The 26,252-nt window shown below is 38.0% G+C and overlaps 1 protein-coding gene across 1 annotated transcript in view; it reads left to right on the top strand.

The window, feature by feature from the left end:
• ctnna2 (catenin (cadherin-associated protein), alpha 2) overlaps nt 1-26,252 on the top strand; it is a 338,846-nt gene that overhangs the window by 88,158 nt on the left and 224,436 nt on the right. The window contains exon 7 of the mRNA XM_005945770.3: nt 6,338-6,541. Coding sequence (XP_005945832.1) covers nt 6,338-6,541 — 204 coding nt within the window. The remainder of the gene's footprint in view (nt 1-6,337; nt 6,542-26,252) is intronic.

Genomic DNA, 26,252 nt, shown 5'->3' with positions numbered 1-26,252 from the left:
GTTTACAGTAATTCCAGTCTTGTCCAAGCTTTAACAAACACGTGCATGTGCTCCATACAGGTTTCATTGTGAAAATCTAACCAGAATGGACAAAGCAAGCTTAATGGTTCATACAAACACTGTTCCTTTAACAGCATTTTAAATGGTTTTTCTTTGTCACTACACTGTTTTTACTTTGATTGTCATACCTTGGTTATTAAAAGATGCTTTAATATTTTATTTTTAAGGTCTATTAAGTTGCATATTTCCCCTTTAGAGTAAATTAGGCTACGTTATGATCCAAAGCAAAGTGTGATTGCACCGAAAAGGAAAAATTCCACTCAGCTTAACAACATATTGTACCCAAGGATCATGGGGAGACACATCCTCTCAAAAAGTGAAATATTTTTAGTATGCACTATGTGATATGAATGAATCTTTTTAAAAAAGAAACAAAAATCAGAGGTTTACTAATTGCTAAGTCCAATAACGCTTCAAGTAATTTGTACTTAAGTGGCCATATCATAGCAAAATGGTTAAAATACTCACTCTATGACAATTTCATGAAAAATAGTTGAATATACTGTATGTTTCTGTGTACCACGTTAATACGGGGAACCAATACAGCTACTTTGTGGCTCTGTAAATATGTATTTAGCTTTTCAAAATGTTTTAATAATACTTTACAAGACAAAAAAGTAACCACAACTTGTGATTTTAGTTATAATGAAAGATATTGCCTCCAACAAAATGAGCACTATTTGGTGATTCAGTTGGCTGCAGTTGTGCGCCGCAGTGTTTGATTAAATTTCAGTTAGAACTGATAATTTTTGATTGAACATAATTACACACGGATGCATGTTCCAAATTATTCTTTTTTTACTGTGTTTTGATCTGATTACCTGCATGATAATTATGCATAAGAATTTATTTTTCACATTATGAGGTTAAAAGGCAGTTTTATAAAAGTGAGTTGTTTGATGAGAAAATACTGGTTGAATTTAAATAAGTGACTTTCAGGTAGTTGAGCTTTCAAATCTGGAATCAATCTTCTATAAAATACCAAAGCTGCGGTTTTATCTTGTCGTTATTTGATTAATGCTTTTCACATTTTAATCAAAAAATGACTTTGTCCAGATTGACTGCTAAAACAAAAAATGTTAATCCTCTCGGTTATACAATTCTGTAGCCGTTCCTCTATCAACTGCGATGAAATGCTTTAACTTGGATTTGCATTTTTCTTCTCTCTCGTATCTTCAAGCTATATGATACTTTTCCTCAGATGTTTTTCCATCGTCTCTTTGCACAACAGTACAGCAGATGCATCTTGTTAGACATTTTAACTCTACTAAGGTCTATTTTCTTTTCTTTTTTAAAAGATTCAGCACTATAAAGTTTAGCTTACTAAAGAATATCAAATCATGTTGAAATAATATTCAGTAATATTATTTCATGATCAGGGTTCAACTTTTTTTTGCCTCTTTACTCATGTCAGAACTGTCTGTTTGCACAGTCATAGGCTGTGAAGTAATTAGTGTACTTCTGTGCCTTCTTTCTTTTCTAAATACACCGTGTACTTAAATTTGAACAGGTACAGAAGTGTTGTCTTAAACTGAACAAAACGTGTTTAATATTTTCTGATAATATAACTAAAGCAATAAACGTTTAGCTTTGATTGTGTGCTTGCTGGCAAAGCAAGCATGAGTATTTATAAACTGTGAAATCTGTAATCTAACACATATACAGTGCTTAAAAAATTATTAGACTACCTCAGTCAGTGCGCCCCAGGGTGGCTGTGGCTACAATGTAGCTTACCATCACCACTGTGTGAATGTGTGTGTGAATGGGTGGATGACTGAATGTGTAAAGCGCTTTGGGGTCCTTAGGGACTAGTAAAGCGCTATACAAATACAGGCTGTTTACCATTTACCTGTCATAAAAACAAGAAAATACAAATACCTCAAAAATCTGTGAAGAACCTGGTCAAATCTAGAACTTATATTCTTAGTTATTGGGCTAATAAAATACTGAATTCACATATTTTTATATCCTAATTTAAGCCGGTACATTGGAATTTTTTCAGAAGGCAGGAGATAATCAAGCATAAAATTCAACCACTAAAACAATTTTTCTATTCAGTAGTGTAAGTGAATAACTGTAATTTATCACCTTAATCAAAAACTAATAACCTACGTTACCATATTTTTCTGCTTTTTTTCATAAAACTGTAAATCTGAATATTCATGGATAACAACGTAATTATATTTAAGCATTAAACATATCATTTTGATTAAAGACTGCACATAGTAGTAGATTAACCATTACAGAAACAATAAAAAATCATTTTGGTATATTAACCATTATTATTTAGCTGTTTGTGCAGCTGCGACTCAACCCTCATATTCAGTAATGGTGTAATGATTTTGTTGTGGACTGCATATATTACTAAATTTGCTAGCTAACTTCCAGTGACAACATGAAATCATATTTCTGGTACTTAACCAAGATGGCAATCAAACAATGTAATATGTATGTAAGGCCACAGGCAGTGAGGCTGGTTGGCGACCTCCTGGTAACCACCAGTCCCTCGTCTAGGAAAAAAAAAGAAAAAGAGGATATAAGTTGTTGTTGGAAGTTGCCCCAGTCACTCAGACTTGGAGATCATTCAAGATAACACATAGGGATGACACTTGCTGACATAATTGCTTTTATTGCTAGCAGATATCAGAAGTCTGCAAACACTCCCTGGCTATTCACTAACTGGTAGTGAAACTGTTAAGAGTTTAATGCAAACTCAAAATTGCAACCATTCACCTTCAAAGTAAAAGCGCTGCCTTTTGAATTAAATTAGTTTCAGATTTAAGGAACAGCTTTTACTTTGATTGCAAACATTCCCCTTTCTGGTTTGTGTCAGATTTTCTCAAGTTTCCTTAGCACTCATTCTTTGTATATATGTTGGTGTCTTCCATGCAAATTATAGGCAATTGTGACAATATGCTAATAACCAAAGCAAACACGAGGAGGGTTTTCCAGATTTTACCCAGCGACAGCTAACAAACACTTGCAAGGTGGGCAGGGAATACACCTGTTTCCCTAGCGCTTTGGGATCCTTAGGGACTAGTAAAGCGCTATACAAATACAGGCCATTTACCATTTAGTGACCAGATGTTACAGTGGTCTCTTGGCCTTTCTAATGAAAACCTAAAGTATTTCCACTTAACATGCCACGCATGTACATGAACCTGAAGTGTAAACATAAGAAATTTGACAAAAAGTGTATGAACATTGTGCAACTGTCTTTCAAATGAAGGTGTCAAAAGTCTGTTGGACTACATCATGCAGAAGCTACACGACTGACGAAATGTTATTGGATACCTATTGAACTAGCCAAGAAATCATGAGTTTCCATATTGGAATGTAGAATTTCTTAAACAGATGGGGACGGTGAAAAAGTATTGCTGTATGGGTATAATATGGAAATTCCTTCACATTCATGTACTAATTTTTGTAGTAGCTGACAATTTGTAGTGTTACTGTAAGTGTGCCAGCGACTGTTACATATCACAGTCTTTATCAAGCTGTTTTAGTTGGCATCCACTGTGGGACAATATAAGGGACTTTTTCTGAGTCAGACACACTTCATTAGGGTAATCGATCACAGAGTGGGTTATGACTAATGTCCCTCATGGGCCACTGTGGGTAGAGCTTTGTCAAACACCATAATAATCAACTACACAACCCTTGAACTATAATGTGGCATCTAGAGGCATTTCAGTGGTATCTTCAGGACTTTGTTGAACTTCTATCTCTGAAAAAGCAGTTGCCATCAAATACTGGAAAGTTCTGGAAGGCACACTTGACAAAGGCTGATGTGGCATGTGCCCTGTCTCTGGTTCATGCCCTAAAGTGGGGTCAAACCGATAGCCTCGCTGTGAGTGAGGCAAATATAAGGTTCCCTCCGGTCTTGATATACTGTCAAATGCAATGGTACATTCACATAGAATTACAGACTTTAAGAGACTGGTGTATAATTAACTAAAGAAAAAAAGAACTCTTCTTTTATAAAACTTGCAGTAAGGACTCTCTGACTGCTCTGTATAAAAATGCTGCTGTATTATCCTCTATATCTTTCCAGACCTTTTAGAAACCAGAAGGCATTAGGAGCCAACACTTGTCAGCAGTGTTATAGGAGTTTAACATAACTACATCATCAGAGGAATTAAAGGAAACATTTTACCAAGCATGATGCCAAGATTCTTCTTCAAGGAAGTGTGAAACTTTTAAAGATTTTGACATATCACTCTGATCCTGAATGCAGTACCAGAAAGACACCAAATCTCCTCTGTGTTCTGGTAGCTTTTTGAATTTCCTGATGAAACAAATACTGTATCTGGATGATTTTAGGTTTGCAGTTTTTGATTGTGTTCTAATACTTTTTAATTAATATTTATTTATAATTGTGCGCACTTGTCTAAAGATTTTTCACTTACACGATGGTTTTGGGCTTTGAAGCAAAGCAGTACAACAGAGTAAGTGATTATTAGGTAAAAGGGGGGAAGAAAAGTGTAACACTGAAACTCACTAAGGGACTAGGGACTATCAGTCACATTTGTGAGTTTCTGGAAGATGACTTTAGCCATTGCCAATTACCTTGAAATCCTCCCAGCCTTTGTCAGCCCAGCATTTGTTGCTATTTCTGCTCTGCCTATTCCCAACTCCCAGTGATAATTGCAACCTGACACCATGTGTGGAATAACAATTCACTGGAGTCCTCGGGGAATGTTCTCAATTTCCATTCATGTTATTTTCTTCTTTGCATCTTTTCATGTTGAGACCTTCACTGTATAGGGCTTTGTTGCATTTCTTGCCTCTCATTTTACAGCTCTAATATATGATATGAATGTCAGCATAATAACCACTGCACAAGTGAGATGAAGGAATATGGAGTGTTTTTCCTGTATAAAGTTGATTAACTTAATCTGAAGTACCAGATGTAGCAGCAACCTTTAATAATAGTGAAATTTTCAAAGATATAATGGCGACATTGTCAGACAAATAGTTCTGTGTGCCATACATGGTTTATTTTTTCCAAATAAATGAACACATCTCCCCTCGAGAAATGAGACTTAGATTCAAGTGTTTTTGTTTATGTTTCACTCAGAGTCAGATGGCATTTAAAAAAGAATTTGAATTTGACTATGCTTCCAATCCAGATATAGATCGGGATATCACAAAACGCTGATGCAGTTAGCTTTGTAAACAACACCTCAAAAACTAAACAAAAAGTAAAGAAGCAGGGAGAAACTAAGAATAGAACCATCCAGATATCAATGAAATACAGGAAGCTCGTCCGTAACTCAGCATTCCCTATCAGTTTTCCACTTGACATGTCACTCTATCCCAGTGTCAGACTGGTTTGGAGTGACTGAAAAGTGCATCTTTGCTCTTTGCTGTAACCCAACACTGGTCATTTATACCACAGAGTCACATTTAATTACATCAGAGCTATTTAAAGCTTAGATGATGAATAAAAGCAATTCTGAGTTTTATGCAGACCCAAAGCACCTTAGGATCAAAAGACTAAACAATACTTAAACAATACAAGATAAGGCATCGCTAAAATAAATGACTTTATTGCTCCATTATTCACATTGTAGCCAACACTGTAAAGCTGGGCTCTATTTCTGTAGTGATCATAATAAAAGCGAGGATAAAGTCTAAGATTTTGAAATGCTAAGGTTTTGACGTTCAGGTCACTAATTTTTCTTTCTCCTCGTTACCTCCTCGGTAGCCTCAGCAAGTCTTATGCTCAGAGAAATGTGGGTGGGGTATTGTTTTAAATTTATGAACTCGAGCTACCCTGTGTTAGATATTCTTTATGCATTCTTGGTTTTGCCTGACTTAGTCATGGTGGCTGATTGTTGCTGGAATGATGGCAGCCCATCCAGAATTTGAGGCTTTTTGAGGGGATACTTCCCTTTCATGAGAGAAATGCAGCTTCATTTTATTTGTGCTCTCAATATTTGAAAAACCTTTTATGAACAAAGGCCTAAATTTGTTGTAAACTTTCATGAAATTTGATGCTGTGCTTGAGGTAAAACATTTCCTTTGTATTTAGATAAACACGATTTAATCAGAACAGTGGCTGGTCAGTGTGCTGCTCTTTGTCTTCTTCTTTTCAACTTACTCCATCCCGATCTTGTGCCCCAGGGTCTGTGTCAAAGACACTAGTCTGTGATTAAAAGCTGAACTGCCATTTGTCATTGGGTACAGTTTCTGGAACCGGTCATCCAGTGGTGAGTCATTTATCCGTTTTGCCTGGATTACTGTCCTGACCTTCTACATTTCTGACCTACAGAACAAGATCATCCTGGACCCTCTGACATTCAGTGAGGCTCGTTTCCGTCCGTCTCTGGAGGAGCGCTTAGAGAGCATCATCAGTGGCGCTGCATTAATGGCTGACTCTTCATGCACACGCGATGACCGTCGTGAACGGATCGTGGCTGAATGCAACGCCGTTCGACAGGCCCTTCAAGACTTGTTGAGCGAGTACATGAACAATGTGAGTTTTTCTCTTATTGCTTTATTTTCACAACTGAATTGCAACTGCGTTCATTAGTGTGTGCGCACCTGTTTCACATACATCAGTGAAAACTTCTGTGCTAATAAAAACAGGCCTTGTTATTAATCTTTGGCTTTTCTTGGTAAAGCTGACATTTTATTTAGAAGTAAACACTTCTCTCTATTTCTGGAGATATTTCTTGCATAAATCTCTCTGTCCTAAAGGAGGGATGTATTGTTTGCTGCTATTGCATTTTTCTCTGTTTGAAGAGGTTTAATAGACTTTTTCTTTGTTTGATTTGAGGTCCTAGGGATAGAGGTCTTGCAAGGTGTACACCTTGTAAAGCCCCCTTATAGCTGTACACCTTATATAGCCCAAAGCCCCCTTTGGGCTATAAAAATAAAATTGAAGTGCCTTGATGGTAAATGAAGGCAACAGCCTGTATATCTCTATATTTCAGGGCAGTCCAAAGACTGCTGCAAGCTACGTTAACAGTATGTTGGCAATATTCTTACCTTCAATTGCTCTTTGCCCATCCCTCATGCCTTTGGTGCTTTCATTCCCAGAGCATTGCAAGTAGACTCAAAGGTGAGAGGAGATGAGACTATGCGAGGCGAGGTGTGGGTGAAAGTCTGCTCTTTGACGTGCTGAGAATAGATGACTTGAGGATCAGGTCTATTTTCAGCACATATCACTCTTTTGATAACTTTGCATTTCCATCAGGTAATGGAAAGTGACTAAATGACAGAAATGCACAACTGCATGTTTACGAGTGATGAAACTATCATCGCTTTGAGGATTTGTACCTAAATATAGTTAAAAGTAATGAAAATCATGGCTCAGTCGCCCTAGAGTAAAAATAGGCCTGCGACCTCCTTACAATTGGAATAAATCGGTGGTTGCCAGGTGATTGCATTGAAGTTTTCACATTTGGTGACCGATTGCAACCTGTTGAACCAGCAATCATGTCACCCAAAGGTTGAGCATTCAATACCCTGAAAGAGCGACAACTAAGAAAAGACTCCCAAAGGTTTGTTAATGATTGCTTTCTCATTTATATACATATAAAAAAGCAATCACTCTGTGGCAGTCTACACCAACGAGAGCAACTCAGCTGTGATGGGTCTCTTTGCTGTAGGGGACTCAACTGATTGTCAGATAGTTGTATTCTATATATGTCTATACAGAAATAAGGCTGTGAGTGTGAATGTTATTTGGCAACTTCCAGCAAGCATGTCACTATTTGTGGAGGAGTTTCAGGATTTTTGTTGCTGTTGAGGTTCTGGCTGGAGCCTGAAAACAGGCGGTGAATGTTAATTCCTGTTTAATGTGATTCTTTTTTTCTATCTGTGGAAGGCAACAGATTTTGCGGTGTATCATAATTAATCACTCATGCTATCACAAACAGATAGCATGTAATAGGCAACTTGAACCCATTCAATTTCAGGCTGACGCTGTCTTACTGCCATTTTATTTCATACTTCTTGATTTACCAAAGTCACTTTGAAAATGATGACTAAATGTAATGATCACACATCATGTCGCTGTCTTTCAAGGAACCATTGAGACTGTGAGACTGCAAGTTCGTTGCACATGATCACAGTCATAGTTTTCCCTAGTGTGACTGCAGCATTAAGAAAACAAGCTGGGTGTACAAAAGTACTGTATTTTGGGACATATTGTATGGTGGTTGGAAAGCATATGCCCTACATCAGAGTTACTAACTGAACATATAATAATGGTCATGTATCCAACAATGTGAGTCCAAAAAAGTAAGGTTTTCACAAATGTTTGCCTTTACAGCTTAAAACTAAGGGTTATGTTATGAATCTCTGAATATTTACTGTATACTGAGTGTGTAAGTCATCGGTCTGCACACTGTGGCTCTAAACCCTGAGGTTAACAGTAGTATTTTCATCCTTGGAGAAGCTCATCTGGAATTTTTCTCTCCATTTAGTGAGCCATTTCTCATGCAACACTGTGACTGGCACAACTGTTTAAAGGTTATGAGGCTGACCAAGACAATGATTAATCATCACACATATCCGATTTATATTCTTCTTCAGCCCACCCTTTTGTGCACAGTGAGCCATGTGAGCTGTGTCTACATAAGGGAAATAGTAGGTGCCCTTGGATACTCTGTCATTGACCTTGCACACATGAATAAGTTCTTGGAAGACTTTGCCATTAAATGGCAGCCCATAAGATTTTTGAAACTTTCAATGTCAAATCTATTAAATGTCTGATCTCTTTTTATCATGTTAAATCCAAGTGTGTTTTACACAGTCGAGTTATTCCTGAATCTGTCTGCAGAGCTGCATTCAGACATTCATTGTTTTTTTTTCTCTCCCCCCTCCACTTTGCATTTACACTGTGCTAATTCCTGATCTGCACTCTAGCACATTCACTTTAAAATAAATGATTAAATCAAGCAACTATATTAAAGGAGCATTAATCTCACATTTAATTTAAGTTTTGCATTAATGTGGAAAAACTTGTATGGGTGGTGTATAGGGCTGCCACAAACGCTTATTTTGATAGTCGACTAGTCACCGATTATTTTTGCGATTAGTCGACTAATCAGATCATGCATCCATTGGACGTAAAACGTATGCTGAGCAGATGCATAATAATAATGCATCTGCTCTTTTATAACTATCATTAGCTTAAAGCTTTAAGTGTTTAAGGTATCTGCTAACTAAAAATAAAGACAAGATGATAGTTTATTAAATTTTTATTGAAATTTGCAGATTGTTTCGGTGAAGTTTAATAAACTCCTTGCTATCTAAAATATAACAGGACACCGGAGTATATTCTCGAGCATCTCACACTTCTAATCAGTTGTCTGCTTGACGTTTATTCAGCTGTGTAAAAACTATAACTTTAATCTCAGCCAAACCGATTTACTCAGGAACAAATAAAATACTGAAAAAAAGCCAAACAATAACATTTTTAAGTTGTCTAAGTGACTTATATATCATCTTTAACCTGAGTAGCGAAAGACGGCGGTGCGTTTGAAAATGATTTGCCGGGAGTGCGGTGTTCTCACGGGCTCTAGTGAGCCCTGCCTTGCCCCCGGCTAGCTATCGAGCTAGTGGGTAACAGACGTCTCCGAAAACGTCGGAAAGCTTTTGAAAATATGTGGTCTTGATAAACTGAGCAGATATTTGAGGTTTACACAGCTACATTCTCGCCTGAAAATATGTTAAACGTTTATTTTGTGACCCAGAAAGAATAATATTAGTAATATTAAAACTAACTAGCTGCCGCCATTGTTGGAAACTGAGCTGGGCTGCGCTATGAATCCTGAGACAGAGCTACCTCTTCTTCGGGGTTTAACGGCAGCTGGCATCCTTGTACATGCAGTGCTGCCATCTTCTGTTTCAGTCCGTTATTACACTCTTAAATCCTACTACTTATTCCTGCATCTTTTGGGATCTTACAAAGCTTCAAACGACGCGTCGACTATTAAATCAGTCGTCGACGATTTTGATAGTCGACTAATCGTGGCAGCCCTAGTGATGTAGCTTTTCTTAACATATAGTAGTGAATGTGAAATCAAACCAAATTATATTTTAGAAATATTTGCAAACCCGTTTCCAGTCAATGATGGTTGAATGTCACTAACCCATGGCATCGCAGTATCCTATCTTTGTTGGTGACTTGCTCTGCAGTCGCAAAGAGGTCTTTCTTCAGAATGCAAAGGATTTTACTGTCACTCACAAGACTTTTTCTGCGTTTCAGTGTCAGGCTTTAATCTGTTTCTTCGTCTGTATGGTCACAATATTGCTACCAACTCAACAGTCAAATTAAGAGCGGAACTGAAAGAAATTAAAACGTTGTCATTCATTCTTTTTAAAAGAAGCTAATGACAGTGTAATATTGGTATTGAGATCTAATGAACTTGGCAGTCTTTGTCATAAATCATAGAGACCATATATTTGTAATTGGGACATTTACTAGGCCAGCATGACTTTTTAGATAATCCCTAGTTTGCCGAGACTGCTTGTGAGTTATTGCTGTGTTAGAAATGATGGCATTATACCCATGTGACCTACTAAAAATGGCTCTTAGAGTCAACATCGGTCATTATAGCCTACAGTCATATAACCATCTGTGAAAAAAGGCAGCTTGGGGGTTACCATTACCTAGTTATACTGCTAGTACTTAATATGATACAAGGAACAATACTCTGCCCTTTCTTTTCAGTTATTCAGAGGTAGTTTTGTGAAGCATTAGTTTCTTTTCAAATGAAAGCTGCAGGATTTCAAAAATGAGGTTGTAATTTAAAGTAAACGATCGTACTGCTCCTGGGAACAAGACTGTGTGAAGTACTGGGATTCACCAAAAAAGGACTGAGAGGCTGAACATCCCATTCACTACTCTAACAATCTAGGCCAGGCTGTGATCAGTTCTCAAGGCTGTCTCCTTAAAGAAAGTGAGGAATATTTACCGTATGGAAAAACAACCAAAAATCTGCATTATTATTTAGTGTAGTTGTATTCACAGATCAGAATGCCATGTCAGTGACAATTGAGTGACTTTCATGTGTGTGTTATCTGCTCAGACTGGTGCCAGTGTTTGAATCATTGTGCCCTTTGTGACCAATGAGCAGCCTGGAAGTGTCTATTGATCCCAACAGTATCGCCTTTCCTACTGTGCAGCTAATATAATATGTTTGTTGTGGCATTCGTGGTCATTGTCTAAAAACAATGGGGATCTAATAATGGTCGTTATTACATCAGAGTTCCTCTGTGGTTTTAATAGGATAATTGCAGTACAGTATGTGTCTCCTGGGTAAAATGTCCTTGAATTGATGTCGAAGCCAAAACTGTTATGTTTTTTAGTTGTGTTTAACTATTGCCTTTGACTTCTTAAAAAAATTTGTAGTAAGGTTTGAAGAAAATTGAAGTAGCGGTGTGTCTCTGTTAATATCTCTGTATATGAGATATTTAGACCACTTTAAGCATGATGTGTTAATTAAACATAATGTTGTTTCCATATTGAATGAGACAGTAAATAAATCAGTAAGAAACAGATCTATTAGCCATAAAACTGTCAACTTTAATTCTATTTACACAGGTAGGTTTGGAAGCTGCGTGGATGGATTGCAGGGACCAGGTTAGTTCAGATTCTGGAGGCCAGACAAAGATTGCAGTGGTCTTTGCTAGACTAAAAAAAAGCAAATTCTAGCTGCCTGGCTCCTCTGTCTATCCCTTCCAAGTGTTTCCACCGTTGTTACATATTCTATTTCATCCACTAAATGACTTCTTCAACATGATTGACAAGTGGTCAAAATCACAGGCTGTATAAAAGATAAATGCGCTCTCTAGACAGCTCTACTGTATCTTCCTTTCATGTTAGACTGATGGAAGATTAGACACTACAGTAACTCACTATTGCCCCTTAAGTGACAAAGTCATCGCCTTCTGCATCTACTGTGTATCTGTGCTCAGTGAGCGGCAGAGCATTTAGCTGACCACAGGGCAGCTGACATGGACATAAATGAAAAAGAAAAGTACTGAAATCACAGCACATTTTAATCTGTAAAATAAGTATTTTAACAGTGCAGATCAAAAAACACCCTAAATTTAGAAGTGGCCACTGATCAACAAGAAGGCTTAATAAACCTTCAATCCTCCACATGTGAATATGATCAGGGGCTACTAGAAGCATCATACGTGAATCAAACTATTACATATATGTATATATATATAATATACACACTGTGGTATGCCATTTAACAATAGCGTGTACTTAAAGTTATTGTTGTCATAGTGTTGGTAGTGTTACTAGAGGCCTGGGAGCTTGAGGGTCCTGCGCAGTATTTTACCTGTTCCTAGGACTCCACTCTTCTGGACAGAGATCAGAGCTACTCGCCTAGCTTGGGCCTGCACCAAGTCCTCAGATTACTACTGGGACCACTGTTACCTTCAGCCTCCACATCTTCTCCAGCTCGTCTCTGAGCCCTTGGTGCTTCTCAATCTTCTCGTGTTCCTACTTCCTGATGTTACTGTCATTCAGTATCACAACGTCTAGTCCCACAGGATCTTAGCTCAGTCATTCTCGACCACCCTAGGTGGCGTCTCCCATTTTGACCACTGGACTTCCAGGCCATACTTGGCACAGATGTGACCAGGAACCTGGGGTCTTGCCTGGTGTGATAGACCCCAGTCTCTATGGATCTTGTACTCAGAGCTTGTTCCTGTTCTGCTCTGATTAGTGCCTCTATGCAGTCTTTAAGTCCAGCTTTGTCCAGCCACTGGTAGGATTTATAATAATAATAATAATAATAATAATAATAATAATAATAATAATATATAATAATAAAATAATAATAACAATAACAACTAACAAAAAATAATAATAATAATAATCAATAATAATAATTATTATTATTATTATTATTATCATCATCAGTGCTTTTGTTTCTCACAATGTATTGTTATACCCACAGTGATTGTCTTGTTTTATTTACACTTGAAGAAACTATAATCAAGTGAGTGTTTATGAACACTCAAGATGCCCTCTCCCCCTCTTAAGGCAAAGCAGCTTTTTGCTAAAGTAATTGTGCCTTGGTTCATTAGCCCCATGAGTTGTGTTTTAGAGGGTACAGCTGGGAGATTGTTGACAGCCCCTGGCTGTCCTAGCACGAGCACAGAGTAAATCATAGAGACACAAAGAACAAAATGCCTCCACTTCTCTGCTCAGCATCCACAATGAGGTTAAATCAACAGCTGAGTTAAGACTGAACATTGATGACGATGTTACTTTAGCTCTGCTTATAAAGTGCATTATTTAATAAAGATTGGGGCTCTTAAAAAGGTGCAAATTTGTCAAATGAATTAAATTAAAAGTGAAGCTTTGCTAAGACTTATATTAAATTTAGATTTTGATGTATTTGATTACAAAAAGCAAAAGAGTTCTCTCTAAGGAATTAACTGTCATTCCCTTGAGTAAGAAATCATCACCTGAGGCCCTTTAAAGCTCATCAACAGCCTGTTCTAGGGAAGCCATTCAGTAGTCTTTCATGCATGGCATTAGACTCAGAATTTAAGCACATGACCGAGCAACACTGATCAAACAGTTGAAATGTTTGAAGGTATTTGTAAAAGGCAGAGGCAGGTATGTGAATCTGCCACATTTAACCTATATAGACCATAAATATCAAACACTATTATATTTATGTTATACTGTAAGATTTGTAAGATTTACAAAGTTGTGATTTACTAAATAAAATTGTTCTTATTTTTCTCGTGTAAAATAATTAAGTGTTAGGAATTAAGTGTAAATGAAAAAGCGTTATTTGTTTCAGAGCCGTATTAAAACAGGCCACTTTTCATGACTGATTATATGAACCTATACCATAAGGCAGTAACATTCATTGCTTGGAATGGAAAAATCTTTTTTTTCCTTTTTCAGATGGCATGTCAGATGGCAGGTAGAGATCAGCAACAGGCAGGGTCCAAAAAGATGCAGGAGGCCACAAATGACATTCAAGGTTACAGAGATACAAGAAACAGTTGGTGCAGGCCAAGGGAAAATGGCGATCCATGTAGGTGTGGGAAATCAGGTGACCTGGAAAGGCAGGAAGGCTCAGGGTTACCACAGTGCAGATGGAAGTGCCTGAATATGACAAGACAGTCAGTGGAAATGGCAGAGGGCAGGGAGGGGAAAAGAAACAAGTAACTGAATGCAAACCTGAACTGCAGCTTTAGGTTCGATTTGCCTTACACGTTCGCTAAGTTGAGTCAAACATATATAAATAAAAACAGCTTCTAGTGGCAGCTGGCAGCACTTGGACACCATAGGATCTGTGAGTCATCACATTAAAGCAGCTTCACATATAACAGATTCAGTTTTAAGGTGAAGTCAGAAGTCTGTGGATAAGTTTGGTTTGTAGGTGACCACACTTTTTATTGTGTGTGTGTGTGTGTGTGTGTGTGTGTGTGTGTGTGTGTGTGTGTGTGTGTGTGTGTGTGTGTGTATATATACATATAAACAAATAAGGAGCACTTGTACATCAAAAGTTTCTTGGTTCGCAAAGACTTTATTTTCATGATGAAACAAATTGCCTAATGGAACAAAAGCCACCCACCTGCTCCTGGCGGTGTAGTGTTTCCTTTTGTTCAAAGTTTGTCGAAGTAATGTAAACATCCAGTTGCCTTTATGTTTCCTCCTCCTTTTCATACAATCTCCCATGTATTGCCTCTGCCTCACAACACACAAATTTTTATTGGAAGCTTCAACCACAGCACAAGGTTAATCAATGTGGTAGCTGGCAATAAATTAGGTTCAAGTGACAGGAGAATGTCCATACCTGTCTCAGCTGCTGGTGATCTGTGATTGGTGACAGCAGGCCCGGCTCCCTTGCTGGTGCTGAATCATCAGGAGCAGCTGATTTAGTTACGGCAGCTCAGACAGGGCCAATCTATCAATTGATCTGGGGAGTAATGCATTGCCAGCCTGGGTCAAGGGAGCCTGGGCAGAATATAGCCATAGCTAGAAGCCATGGCAGGTGAACAGGGGGCAACTCGACAAAACGGTGAGCAGCAGAGAGAAGGATTTAGGGAGTGTGATAGCAAGCACACAAATGTCACAGTTAGCTGGATGTGGCACATAAAACTAAACGGGAGATGTGAGGTAGGACGATCATTAACGTGAGACTGATGGCCGTCTTGCTCATGCGGCTCTGCCGGGAGTTGCCATGTAGAATGCTCAGTCAACAATTGCATAACCGATTACATACACACAGATAATATCCTTTCCTTCCTTTACCTGTCACTGTCTTAAAGTGAAGATGAGAGTGTGATAGCGTTAGAACAACGATTAAAATAAAGGGAAGACAATTTACAGATCAATGAGCGCACAAAGGTGTTTGGGGAAGGTGTGGTCACTGAGCCTCTGGGCTAAGAGAAAAAGAAAAAGAAGTGCATTTTGGAAAGTCCAAAAAAAATAAATCTTTTTTTTCTGTCTTTTTTCTGTTTTAGAGGCCACTGCCAAATACAAACTTTAATGCTTTCCTGTTTCTGCAACTGTCTATTTTCATGGATAAATGGTGCCAACAGTATTTTGCTACACTTTATCTACTGGTGATATATAAGACAGGTTTGGAAAAGAGAAAAACAAAACATTGCTGAACCCCCAAAATGGTTTCTAGTGTGTTTTTGTACCCTGTGGCCTTGTAATACTGCAGTTTCGACCTCAGACCATTTTGTCTCAGATGAAAAGTGTCAGTCTGGCTAGATGCTCGGCCATCAGCGTTGGCAACTGATGGCTGAGTAGCTCGACACTCAGCCATCAGTCCACAAACTTCCTTACAAAAAAATATGTGCTTTTGCATGTTAAGCCTTCATTTGACAGTTGGTGTGAAGAGAGACAGGAAATGGGGCAAAGAGACCAGGGGAATAACACGCACCAAATGGCTGAGGCTGCCAGGATTTGAACCTGTTCAGGGCATAAGGATCCTGACCCGACCACAGGGTCACCATTTTTAAAGTTTGTTTTCTTACTTAATGAAATCACACAGTGTGATTATAATGAAACGTGTTTCAGCAAAGTTTGTTCTTTTGCTTCTCTGAGGTGCTCTTTTTTTTCTAAAATCTTCAGCTTGCTGTAAATACAGCTGCAACAAATGCAAGGGGAGTGAATTTAGCTCAGCACACTTTAAGTCTTAATAGTGTACCACAATTTTCTGCTGGGGGACTAGGTCAGATTTTGGGGGTTTGTTGCTTGAATATTAACTTACACTTAGTTTTTGTAGACGCTGCTCTATGTACTCAACACAGCATTGACTGTGAATTAATAGCAAACCATCGGATCTATCACTATCACCGTAAACATACACAAAGTGTACATGCAGTGTAAGTCGATATAATTCCTGTATGTATTTCACAGTTATAGCACAAAAGGAGCTGGAAAAACATTGTTCATGATGAACCCTATAGGGAACTGCACCACATTTCCTTCTCTCTGTTTGCTTTTAAATTCATTAATCCTTATTTGGTCATAAAACCACCAAGTCTCCCTTTTGATTTCCTCATTTTTAACAATTTAATGCCCATGTGTCTGATGACGCTACTTTATCTTCAAAGACTGTTCGGTTTTAAGCTTCTACACAAAGTACAAGAACATTATTTTGTTTCTCTCATTCTTTTTTCCTGCTTAGTATTAGTGCCTTTTCTTGTTTTGATTCTGGTTTTCTATTTAATTTCTATGATGCTACAAACACTCTGTTGCTAAATGACAAAACAATAAAATTTGGAATCTTTTATTCAAATAACAAACTCTTATGCCACCATTTCTTTACATTTGGCTATTAAATTGGGAAATGCTGCAGCTAGGGATGGGTATTGATAAGATTTTCATGATTCCGATTCCATTTTCGATTCTGTTTAACGATTTTATTCTTTATCGATTCTCTTATCGATTCTTTTTTAAAAAGGAGAACACTAAGGTCAATTAGCTTAGAACTTTGTTTTATATCTTCTCTTTGAACAAGATAGAAATTTAGGAGTAACATGGCCTTACAAACCCAACAGTGAGATCTTAAGAGATCCACAGCCTACGGCTCTTCAATGGGGTGTCACAGGGTCCCCAGGAAAAAAATTGTAAATGTAAAACAATAAAATAAATATTCGTCTGTAGCAATAACAAAGTATAACATAAATTATTCTGTAGCAATTACACAAGAATATCCAGTAATGTCCCTGCCTACAATTAATCACATTCACTTAGCGAAAATCGGGGGCAGTGGCAAATGGGTGCAAGCCTTTGACCACAAACAAATATGCAAATGCTTTTGCATATTCGTAGTGTTTCCTCCCTTAAATGAAATATCTACTTAGCAAGTATTGCAAGTTGCCCTGTTGTCATCCGTTCTCGTAAAGTATAATCAAAGTTTTGAGGCGACGTGTTTCCTGCCAGGTAAATGATGCTCTGCAACGTGGTGACGTCATTCGGGGCGACTGGAATCGATAAGGGAATCCTTTGCAAAAATGGCAAACAATTCCAAGGAATTGAAACAGTGGGAACCGGTTCTTGTTGAGAACCGGTTTTCGATACCCATCCGTAGCTGCAGCTGATTGATAACATGTGCGGTCTATGTGAGGTCAATCCATGGCTGATAGTGTTCCACTGTGTGTGTTTCCTGTTACATTCTGTTTGGGGATTTTTTTGTTGTTGTTTTTTTTTATACAACAAACATTCATCTGAAAGTGGTCAAGTGCAATGACTGACCACTTTCAGATGGTCAGTCAGTCATTAGGTCAAAATGACCTAATGTTTAAAGAAAACCTCTCCTCAGAAATCCTGAAGAACTATTTCTAAAGATCATAAAAAAAAGTTACATCAGGTTTTTTGGAAGAAAAATATAAAAAAAATGAGGGGTGGCTTAAGACTTTTGCACGGTACTTTCTATTAAAAAAGTTTTTAACAGAATGTTTAAAAAAACCAACATATTTTCACAGCACTACTTCAGTCATGAGCACTTTAATCAGCATGAAATTTCTGTTTAATTTCTCCCTCTCCAAGACTAACAATTAAATAACTGGCTTTCCATTGTCTTAAGATCAGACGCACACCATAGCTTTTGACAATAATCAGCAGCACATAAATGTACAGTAATTACCACACCTCTGCTGGTGATAAAATAACTTAATCTGTTTCACACAGCACAGTGGGGTTTCATATAAAACCATCTGCATTCAGCACACCTGTAGAGATGTGTGCCATGAGGATCTGATTGTGCTGTGAAAGGACAGATTCATCTGATACACAGAGCTGTGCACACCCAGTACTTTAAGTTATATTATTGAGTTCATGAGTACTGTTGAAATGTTGACTTACTAGGTTGTGGACCTTTGATAAGCACCTGATTTCCTTGTTAAAACCTTGCCAGATTTTGCCATGACAGTAACTTCTCACCTATGTCCTCTTTTTACTTATTTCCTTTGTTTATTCCTTCCCTTTTTCCAATTGTCCTCTCATCACGGTCCCTTCAGACTCAGCACTTACACCACATTAGATGTCCTAGACCTAGCTATAAATCACTGGTTCCCTACAGTGTCCCATGCTCTGCCTCCCATCTGTCAACACCTAATGCGCCATACGACAAACCGCAATCCACTGTGCTCCAACAAACCACTTACTTCGAGCAACTTAGCTTTCTCAGCTGTTGAAGCCTGGCTCGAAGATGTAGCCCCTGTAGGAGACTGGCCTGAACATCTAGGTAAAAACTGTTAGTTTATTTAAAGCCCTCAGGACACCCAGAGGACATGTTTGTTCCCACCCCTTCTTTCTGAGCTTGAGTTGGAGACAGCTGAAGCAGCTAACCCGCAGCGAATGTCGTCCATTGTGATAGCAAGGCCACCTCCCTGCAGATGGACCAAATCTCTAAAAGAGTCCCTGCACCAAGCAGCCCACGCAGTCTAAGAAGAAGGATCTCCATCAAAAAAATAACTGTAGCACTTTGCCAAATATACAACAGAGCTATAGTTGAAGATTTACTATGTTAATTTGTTCTGGGCTTTATATACAAAAGACAAACAATTTTGCTGAAGCTGTGAGCAGTCGCTCTTCAATCCTGTTGCACAACAAGTCATGCTTGGTTCCAGCATCATTTGTTTCACATGTTGTCTTTCTTTGCCCATTTTTGAAATTATAATATAGTGCAAAACAAACGCATGTATGTATAATAAAAATAAATAATCTTTGATGAAGAGGTGAGTCATGAAAAGGTTTTTTGCCTTCAAAGTGCTTTACATAAGGTATGCAATGCTTTCATTAAGGTCAGGTATATACAATGCTGACTCAGTGCAGTGCAGCTTCTGCTGATTTGGCCATGAATTTATGTTTACAACCCCCAGTCATTCCACAGACTCCCACAGGTGCTTTTTCCTTCAGCTTCAGACTGTGCTGGCCATCGAGGCAAACTTATATATACTTATAACTTATATTCCCTCCTGTGATGGTATTTGTTGAAATTGTGCAATTTTCCGGTTCGAGTTATTGTCCTTGGACTTAAAAGTCTTAGAAATAGTGTTTGAATTCACAGCTTTGTGTGTAAGAAATGTTTTATATTAATATTTTCTAAAAGAGACAGATGTAGAACGATGAGGATGACGTGTGATCAATGATCGCGCTGTAGGTTTTTAAACACTTACTGAGCAAAATGTGATCATGTAATTGTCATAGAATAGTGAATTCAGTACTTATCATGTCTGCAGTGGCCTTCCTGTTTTTATCTGACATGACCTGTCAGCCACCCTTGTGTGCAAGGAGACATTAGACATCCATATAATGAAACAATTAATACAGATATTTTAATGCAGTTAATGAAATGTGCTTTTAAAATATAAAAAAATGCACAAAATGACCTTCATACATGGATAATCCTCCTTTCTAACATATAGAAAAGCCGACATTTTATTTAAATAAACATTTAAACAAAAAGTACCAGGTGTTTTTTTTTTTTTTTCAATATGACACAAAATGAGTGACTAACGCTTAAACTCCTCATGAAAGTGTTTATTGAGTTCAGGAGAGAGAGCTGTTTTCCTACAGACTTCTGTACGACCTTTGCACAAGTATTGCCCCTTAGTTGCGATTAAAAGAATGCAGGTTTAAGACACTTCTATGTTGGCTTCACTTTTCAGACCTTGAAGCTATTTCCATCTTTTACACTATAACTGTAGAAGTGATAATGCTTCTTTTTCGTCCTGCTCTCTCTCTTACTCTGTCTCTCTTGCGTTCTCTTTTTCAGCTGGCTGATTTGTAGTTATCACCACAGAGAGATTAGTCACATGGCATGGTGATGGTGATTGCCACACCTGAGCCAACCAGAAGACTCCTTAAATAACTCAGACTAATTAGGTTCTGGAATCAACTGACTTGAAGGGTTCCTGGGATGGACATGAAGGATATAAAGCTGAAGTCCACACTGGAAGCAATTTGCTGGTTGCTTTGAAGTTGATTGCCAGTTGATCGTGACATTCTGGACGCCGGTTGCCTCAATATCCCTATAATGTATTTACTACAAGATCACACTGAATGTCAATTAACAGTATCCTGTGCTCTCATTGGCAGCCACTTTTAATTGGATGCCTCGAAGCTGAAATTTTTTTATCTGGAGATCTGTTGTCAGCATTTTTTTAACGCCAGTTCCGGATGTTGTCGAATGTCATTCACTTTCATAACGTTTAGCTGCTATGTATGCTGCAAATTGCATCATGTGTGGACACAGTTTAAGGGTAACCTCAACAACTGAGGTGATCTCCTTGTATTTCTGCATCTCACCAAAATATGCATGTATTTCTCTTTAGGCACTGACATACTTTTTAAGCAAAGAGTTGATGGCAGCAGAAAACAAAGATCAGAAGGGTGTCTAACCCCTCATGCCAAACTCCTTTTGAAAGATAAAAGATTGGCCCTTTGACTCTCCAGTCACCTGGCATGTGGTTAAATAAATAAATATATAAAGTTTTCCACTGATTGATCAGAGCAATTGCACATGACAGCACAATGGTGCAATAGTTAGCACTCTTGCCTCACAGACAGAAGTGTCTGTGCTCTCCTGATTGCCTGGACCTTCCTGTGTGGAGTTTGCATGTACACTTTCCATCTGATACTGTGACTTACTTTCACAGTCCAAAGAGGTGCATGTTAGGTTAATGGGTGATTGCAAGTAGGCTGTAGGTGTGGAACTGAGCGCAAATGGTTGCCTGTCTCTCTGTGTTAGCCCTGTGATAGAATTGCCTGTCCTGGGTGTTATCCACCTCATGGCCGGCGCTGTCTTGGATGAGCTTCAGCTCCCCTGTGACCTTGGATTGGATAAGCGGTTAAGAAAATAGATTGATGGATTTTGCAGTGTTTGTAAAAAGCTTGCCAAGTACAGCAATGATTGTCAAAATCTGCAAGAAAAATCTCACTGATGTAAAAGTCAATCCGACTGAGTCATTAAGTCTAATGATGTCTCACTTGCGTCAGCTTCTATTCTCACACTGTTAAATAGTTTATTATATCTCCTAAAATCTTTGAAGTAATATGCATAACACCTCCTTGAGCATCTGATAACAGCAAGTCCCATGATGAGACTCTTGTTCCATGTGCTTACCAATTGTGCCAATTGTAGCTATAATAGAAGCTGCATGCCGTACTCGCCATTCTAACTATTCTTTGGTCTGGGGACGGAGACGAAACAGAATCCTCTGTGGGCGGTAGCGAGCAACCAGCACATGGCTGTCTGAACGCCCTCACATCACCGTCTCCGATTGAGGTGATCGGATAAATTAGACTTTAATTGGGTTTTTAGGCTAAGTCATATTAGGAGATGAGATAGAATTATCCAGGAACATATTAATGTAATAAAGAGCTCTCAGTTCTGGCAGGTCTATTGCATTAGAAAGCTGCCAGCCATTCTCTCTTCCCCCTCCCTCCAGTGCCATTTCCCCTGAAAGGCTTGGTGCTTTGAGCAGTGCTAACATGATTGACATTGATAGCTGGATCAAACTATAGAATCAACCATAATATCATTAAGTGAGCAGACATGGAAGCAAAGACCTAAGTTCTAACTGTATTAGCTGATACATATGTTAGGGTTATGGATTCAGTCAGCTAATTGCATTAGGAATTCATGCTTGCAAGTCACAATTTGCATTAAAAAAGTATACCTGCCTGTGTGTGTGTGTGTGTGTGTGTGTGTGTGTGTGTGTGTGTGTGTGTGTGTGTGTGTGTATAATTTGTGCTGCCGCTGGTGTGTGTACAAAGCTGTGTGCAGGTGTAAATGTGAAATGATGTGTGCAAAATAGATTGTGTTGGTATTTGCTTGCTTTTTATATTAATCAGGTGTTATTGTCAATCCTAATGTCCTTTTAGAGAACAGACAATCCCTTATTTTATGTAAATAGACTGAGACCTCGACTAGTCTCACTATCTGTCAACAGCTGTTTCTGAGGAAAACAGGATTAGCCATGAAGGGGTATCTACATGTAGCACCGAGCAGTAATGTATTCTATTTCAATAACTGGGATGTTATTCCCACTAACACTGCCAAATACTTTGGTATTAGTGAACACAATTGATGAAATCCCCCACTTGCTTCATCATACATCCTGCTATTAGTTCCACGAAACTGATTTATTGTGTCCATGGTGACCCTTTTACTGCCAAGCTCATATGCTTACTCTAAGTATATCCCATCCATAATCCAAAGAGCTTCTTTGTGATACTGTACAACCTCTAAACAGATGCCATCAACCTTTTCAGCATGTTTTGTAACCTTTTTATAATGTATATACAAGTTTTCAGGTGCCTCCAAATTCCACGATGATAATTGTTTTTTTTCCCGAACTTGCTTCTTTGTGAATCAACGAAGGAATTATTGGAGGTTAGAATGACATGAATGAGCGAAATATGAGATAGGAGGCAACATGAGTGAAATGTTTTATAGGTAAGGAACCTTCATATGAGATACATGGGTTAAAAAGAAACCCCAAACTTTTGGCTTTTCCCTAGAGGTCACCACAGCAGGTAGCTCCGCATGTTTGATTTAGCAGATTTTATTTTTTATTTTTTTAAATGCCGGAAGCCCTTCCTGATGAAATATGTGGCAAAATAAATTCCGCATGAGCGAGATCAGCAGCGTGCACTGAGTATAAATTAAGCGCTGCACTTGAAACTTTACTCTTGAAATAATAACAAATACTCTTTGTTATTACTCATGGCGGTTAATGGAACTGGAGTCTTCATTATGCTGCTTGCATTTGTGCACAGTTATACTGAGGTAATGTCTGCAAGCTAGTATTGATCAAAAAAAGTCACAAGGCATAGTGTCATATACTACTTTATTATGTTGCACTCTTACATGTACTGTCATGTTTTTTGCACAACAGATGGGAGACCAGTGTATGAGTATAATGATAACAGCTAATGTCAGTTACCTTTATGTGATTAACTGATGGCTATCAGTAAGTTTAGTAATCAATACAATTTCACATCATACACAAACTAATATAATAGATCATGCCAGCTCATGGAGGAATATGACAAGTAGCCAACTAGAATATACACTCTCATGTGATTATACAGGTATCATTTTGTTATTCTGCTTGCTGAAACTTACCTAAACTTAAGTAAACCAAACTTAACTATGCTGCTTGTTTCTGTAAGTACTTTAAAAGTAGTCAGAAGAGGCGGAAATGTGGATGAATTAGCCGACCTTATCCATTCAAGACAGCAGTATATTATATTTTAATGCTGTGTTCTGCTTTAATGCCTTGGCTCCTGGTCATTTGGATTTTAGTTTTATGGATAGCACCAAGGCAGAATACCCAAACCACCCTCTGTGTAAAGCAATGATCCCTGCCACACTTAATCCATCGAGGGTCCTAAAATCCAGGACCCAAAGGATCTGCTGCCAGCATCAATGTTTCAGACATCACGGGACACTCTCAGAGGTCCCTTGCTCCGGTGGGTCAGAGCTGTTTTGGCAGGGCCACACAACAGCCACACAATTTTAAGGAGGTGGTTTTAATATTGTGACTGATCGCTGTATATCATATTGATTCTTGGTCAACTTCTCCTTTTTATTTCATCGTTACTCAGCAGCAGAGTCAAATTTCATTACACCCTCTGGATCCATATAACAGCACAAACTCATCTTTGTGCCACTAATAAAGCGATTACTTAGATCGAGAAAGGTCTAAAATGCTTTTTCATGGCTTCTGGGTGATAATTCCCTAAAATATTGGAAAAATATGAGTGGCTATAGTGTCAGGGAAGAATGAGAGGGAGTTGTGCAGTTGGGGGAGGCTTTATAGCTTACTGACCTTTAAAGAAATAGATTGTTGTTCTGTTAGATCATGTACTTTATAGACACCCATTTCTCCCCTGTTCTTTGATAATGCATTATTGATTTTTGTTAGCTTTATTACTGTATTTAAATGCCAGAAAAGCATTTCTATATAGAGCTGTGTGTCTGTTACATCAAACCTGTAGGACTTACTATGCATTTGGAAGTTCATTTACAGGAATCAATGCAGGTTGGTTGAAAAACCTGCACTATATTAGAATGTTTTGATTGATTTAATGGTCTTTGTGGCTAGCTGAATTGGTCAATATTTATTTATTTGTGTTTGCCTATTTTCCCTTAAGAACCAGGTTTATTGCATACTTCCTTTTTAAACAGATGGTCTAGTTTTACAGCTTTGTTGCAGTTTTCTCATTTAATCGATGCTTCTTATTTCATTACACAAAAATATGAACCCCTATGCTTGATATTGTTTTAAAGATATTTTATGTATATCAGTCTTTTCAAGAGTACAGACTCCTAACACACATTATTTAAAGACCGCCACACACACTAGGGCTTGAAGAATGTGATTTTCATTATTTAACTTTTGATTTCAATAAATGTTTTGGCTTCTAACAATTACAACAATTTTCTATCACTAGTATGCATAGGTAAACTATGGATTTTTATTGGTTTTCTCTAGATTTTCCTTTCCCTTGTCTACTTTTCATGGTGCTCAACACCTGGTTGTCTAATTTGTCCTTTATAAGCATCCTGTACATTCAAGTAAGTAAGTAACATTATAGATTGAACACTCGCAGCTTGTTGCTTAATGAAGCAAATTGTTATTACGCTGACTTGCATAGTGTTGCAAGCTTCATCAACATTCATATGTGTTATTGTTCTGGTATAATCTATATCTGGTAAGGAGCTGCATGTCTGAGAGTGAAGTGTTAGATGAGGCGTTCTGGTAAAAGTCGTTGTGCCAAGAATAGACATTCAAGTAACAGCGGCCTCATTTTTCAGAGCATGCACGTTCTAAATCTGTGCATAGGAACTGCCTGTATGCACAAGAAAGTTGGTTAATCATATTATATTTAAGACAGGCACACCTGTATGAAATGAACAGTGATAAATCCTGCATGTTGTACAACCATCTGCTTGGGCAGAAGCAGGCTCATTTAGGAAAGAAATACCCTCGACTTGACAACGAGGCGAACAAAAATACTTTTAAGAATATCTAGAAACCTTAATGTAGGACAGTTTGAAAGAAATAGGGGGAAAAAAAGAGTAGGCGGCCGTGGTGCGGTGTTGAATCAAGTGGTGACTGTCCACCAGATTAATAAAATCCTGTTCATGTAAACTAAAACAAAAATTAAATACACTGTCAAAAAAAATTATCACAGTGGCTACAAATGGATTCATACCAGAGTGTTTTAGTTTTGTATTTTGTAATTAGGTTTTATTTTTATTTTGACTTTCAGTTTTTAATACAGTTTAGATTTTTTTTAGTTTCGTATTTAGTTTTTATTGTTTGAAAATGTTTAGGAGTTCTTATCAGTGTGCTGAAATGAACTTTTCATTATCCAAACCTCGTTTGCAATTTTGAAAGATACATGATCTATTTTTTCATAAGGCATTTGCTTTGAATATAGCCTAGCTTAATGGCAGGCCTATTCTCGCCATCTGTCACAGCTTTTAAGTGTAGGTATACTGCAGTGGCGGGGCTCATTTTGGACAGCTACACAGGCCAGGACTTGGACTCAAATTATTATGGCAAGACATCAGAAGTTATAAGACATATTTATTGATTGATCTTATTCTCAAATTAATGATAAGAAATTCAGACAGTCAAACCATCAAAATAAACAGTGGCCTTGTGACTTTTCTGTATATGAAGACTGTGTCATCACCCCCAAGTGG

Source organism: Haplochromis burtoni, unplaced genomic scaffold, assembly GCF_018398535.1.
Source record: "Haplochromis burtoni strain Fernald_Lab_line unplaced genomic scaffold, NCSU_Asbu1 Contig_302, whole genome shotgun sequence".
NCBI lineage: Eukaryota > Metazoa > Chordata > Actinopteri > Cichliformes > Cichlidae > Haplochromis > Haplochromis burtoni.
This window is presented reverse-complemented; position numbering and strand designations above follow the sequence as displayed.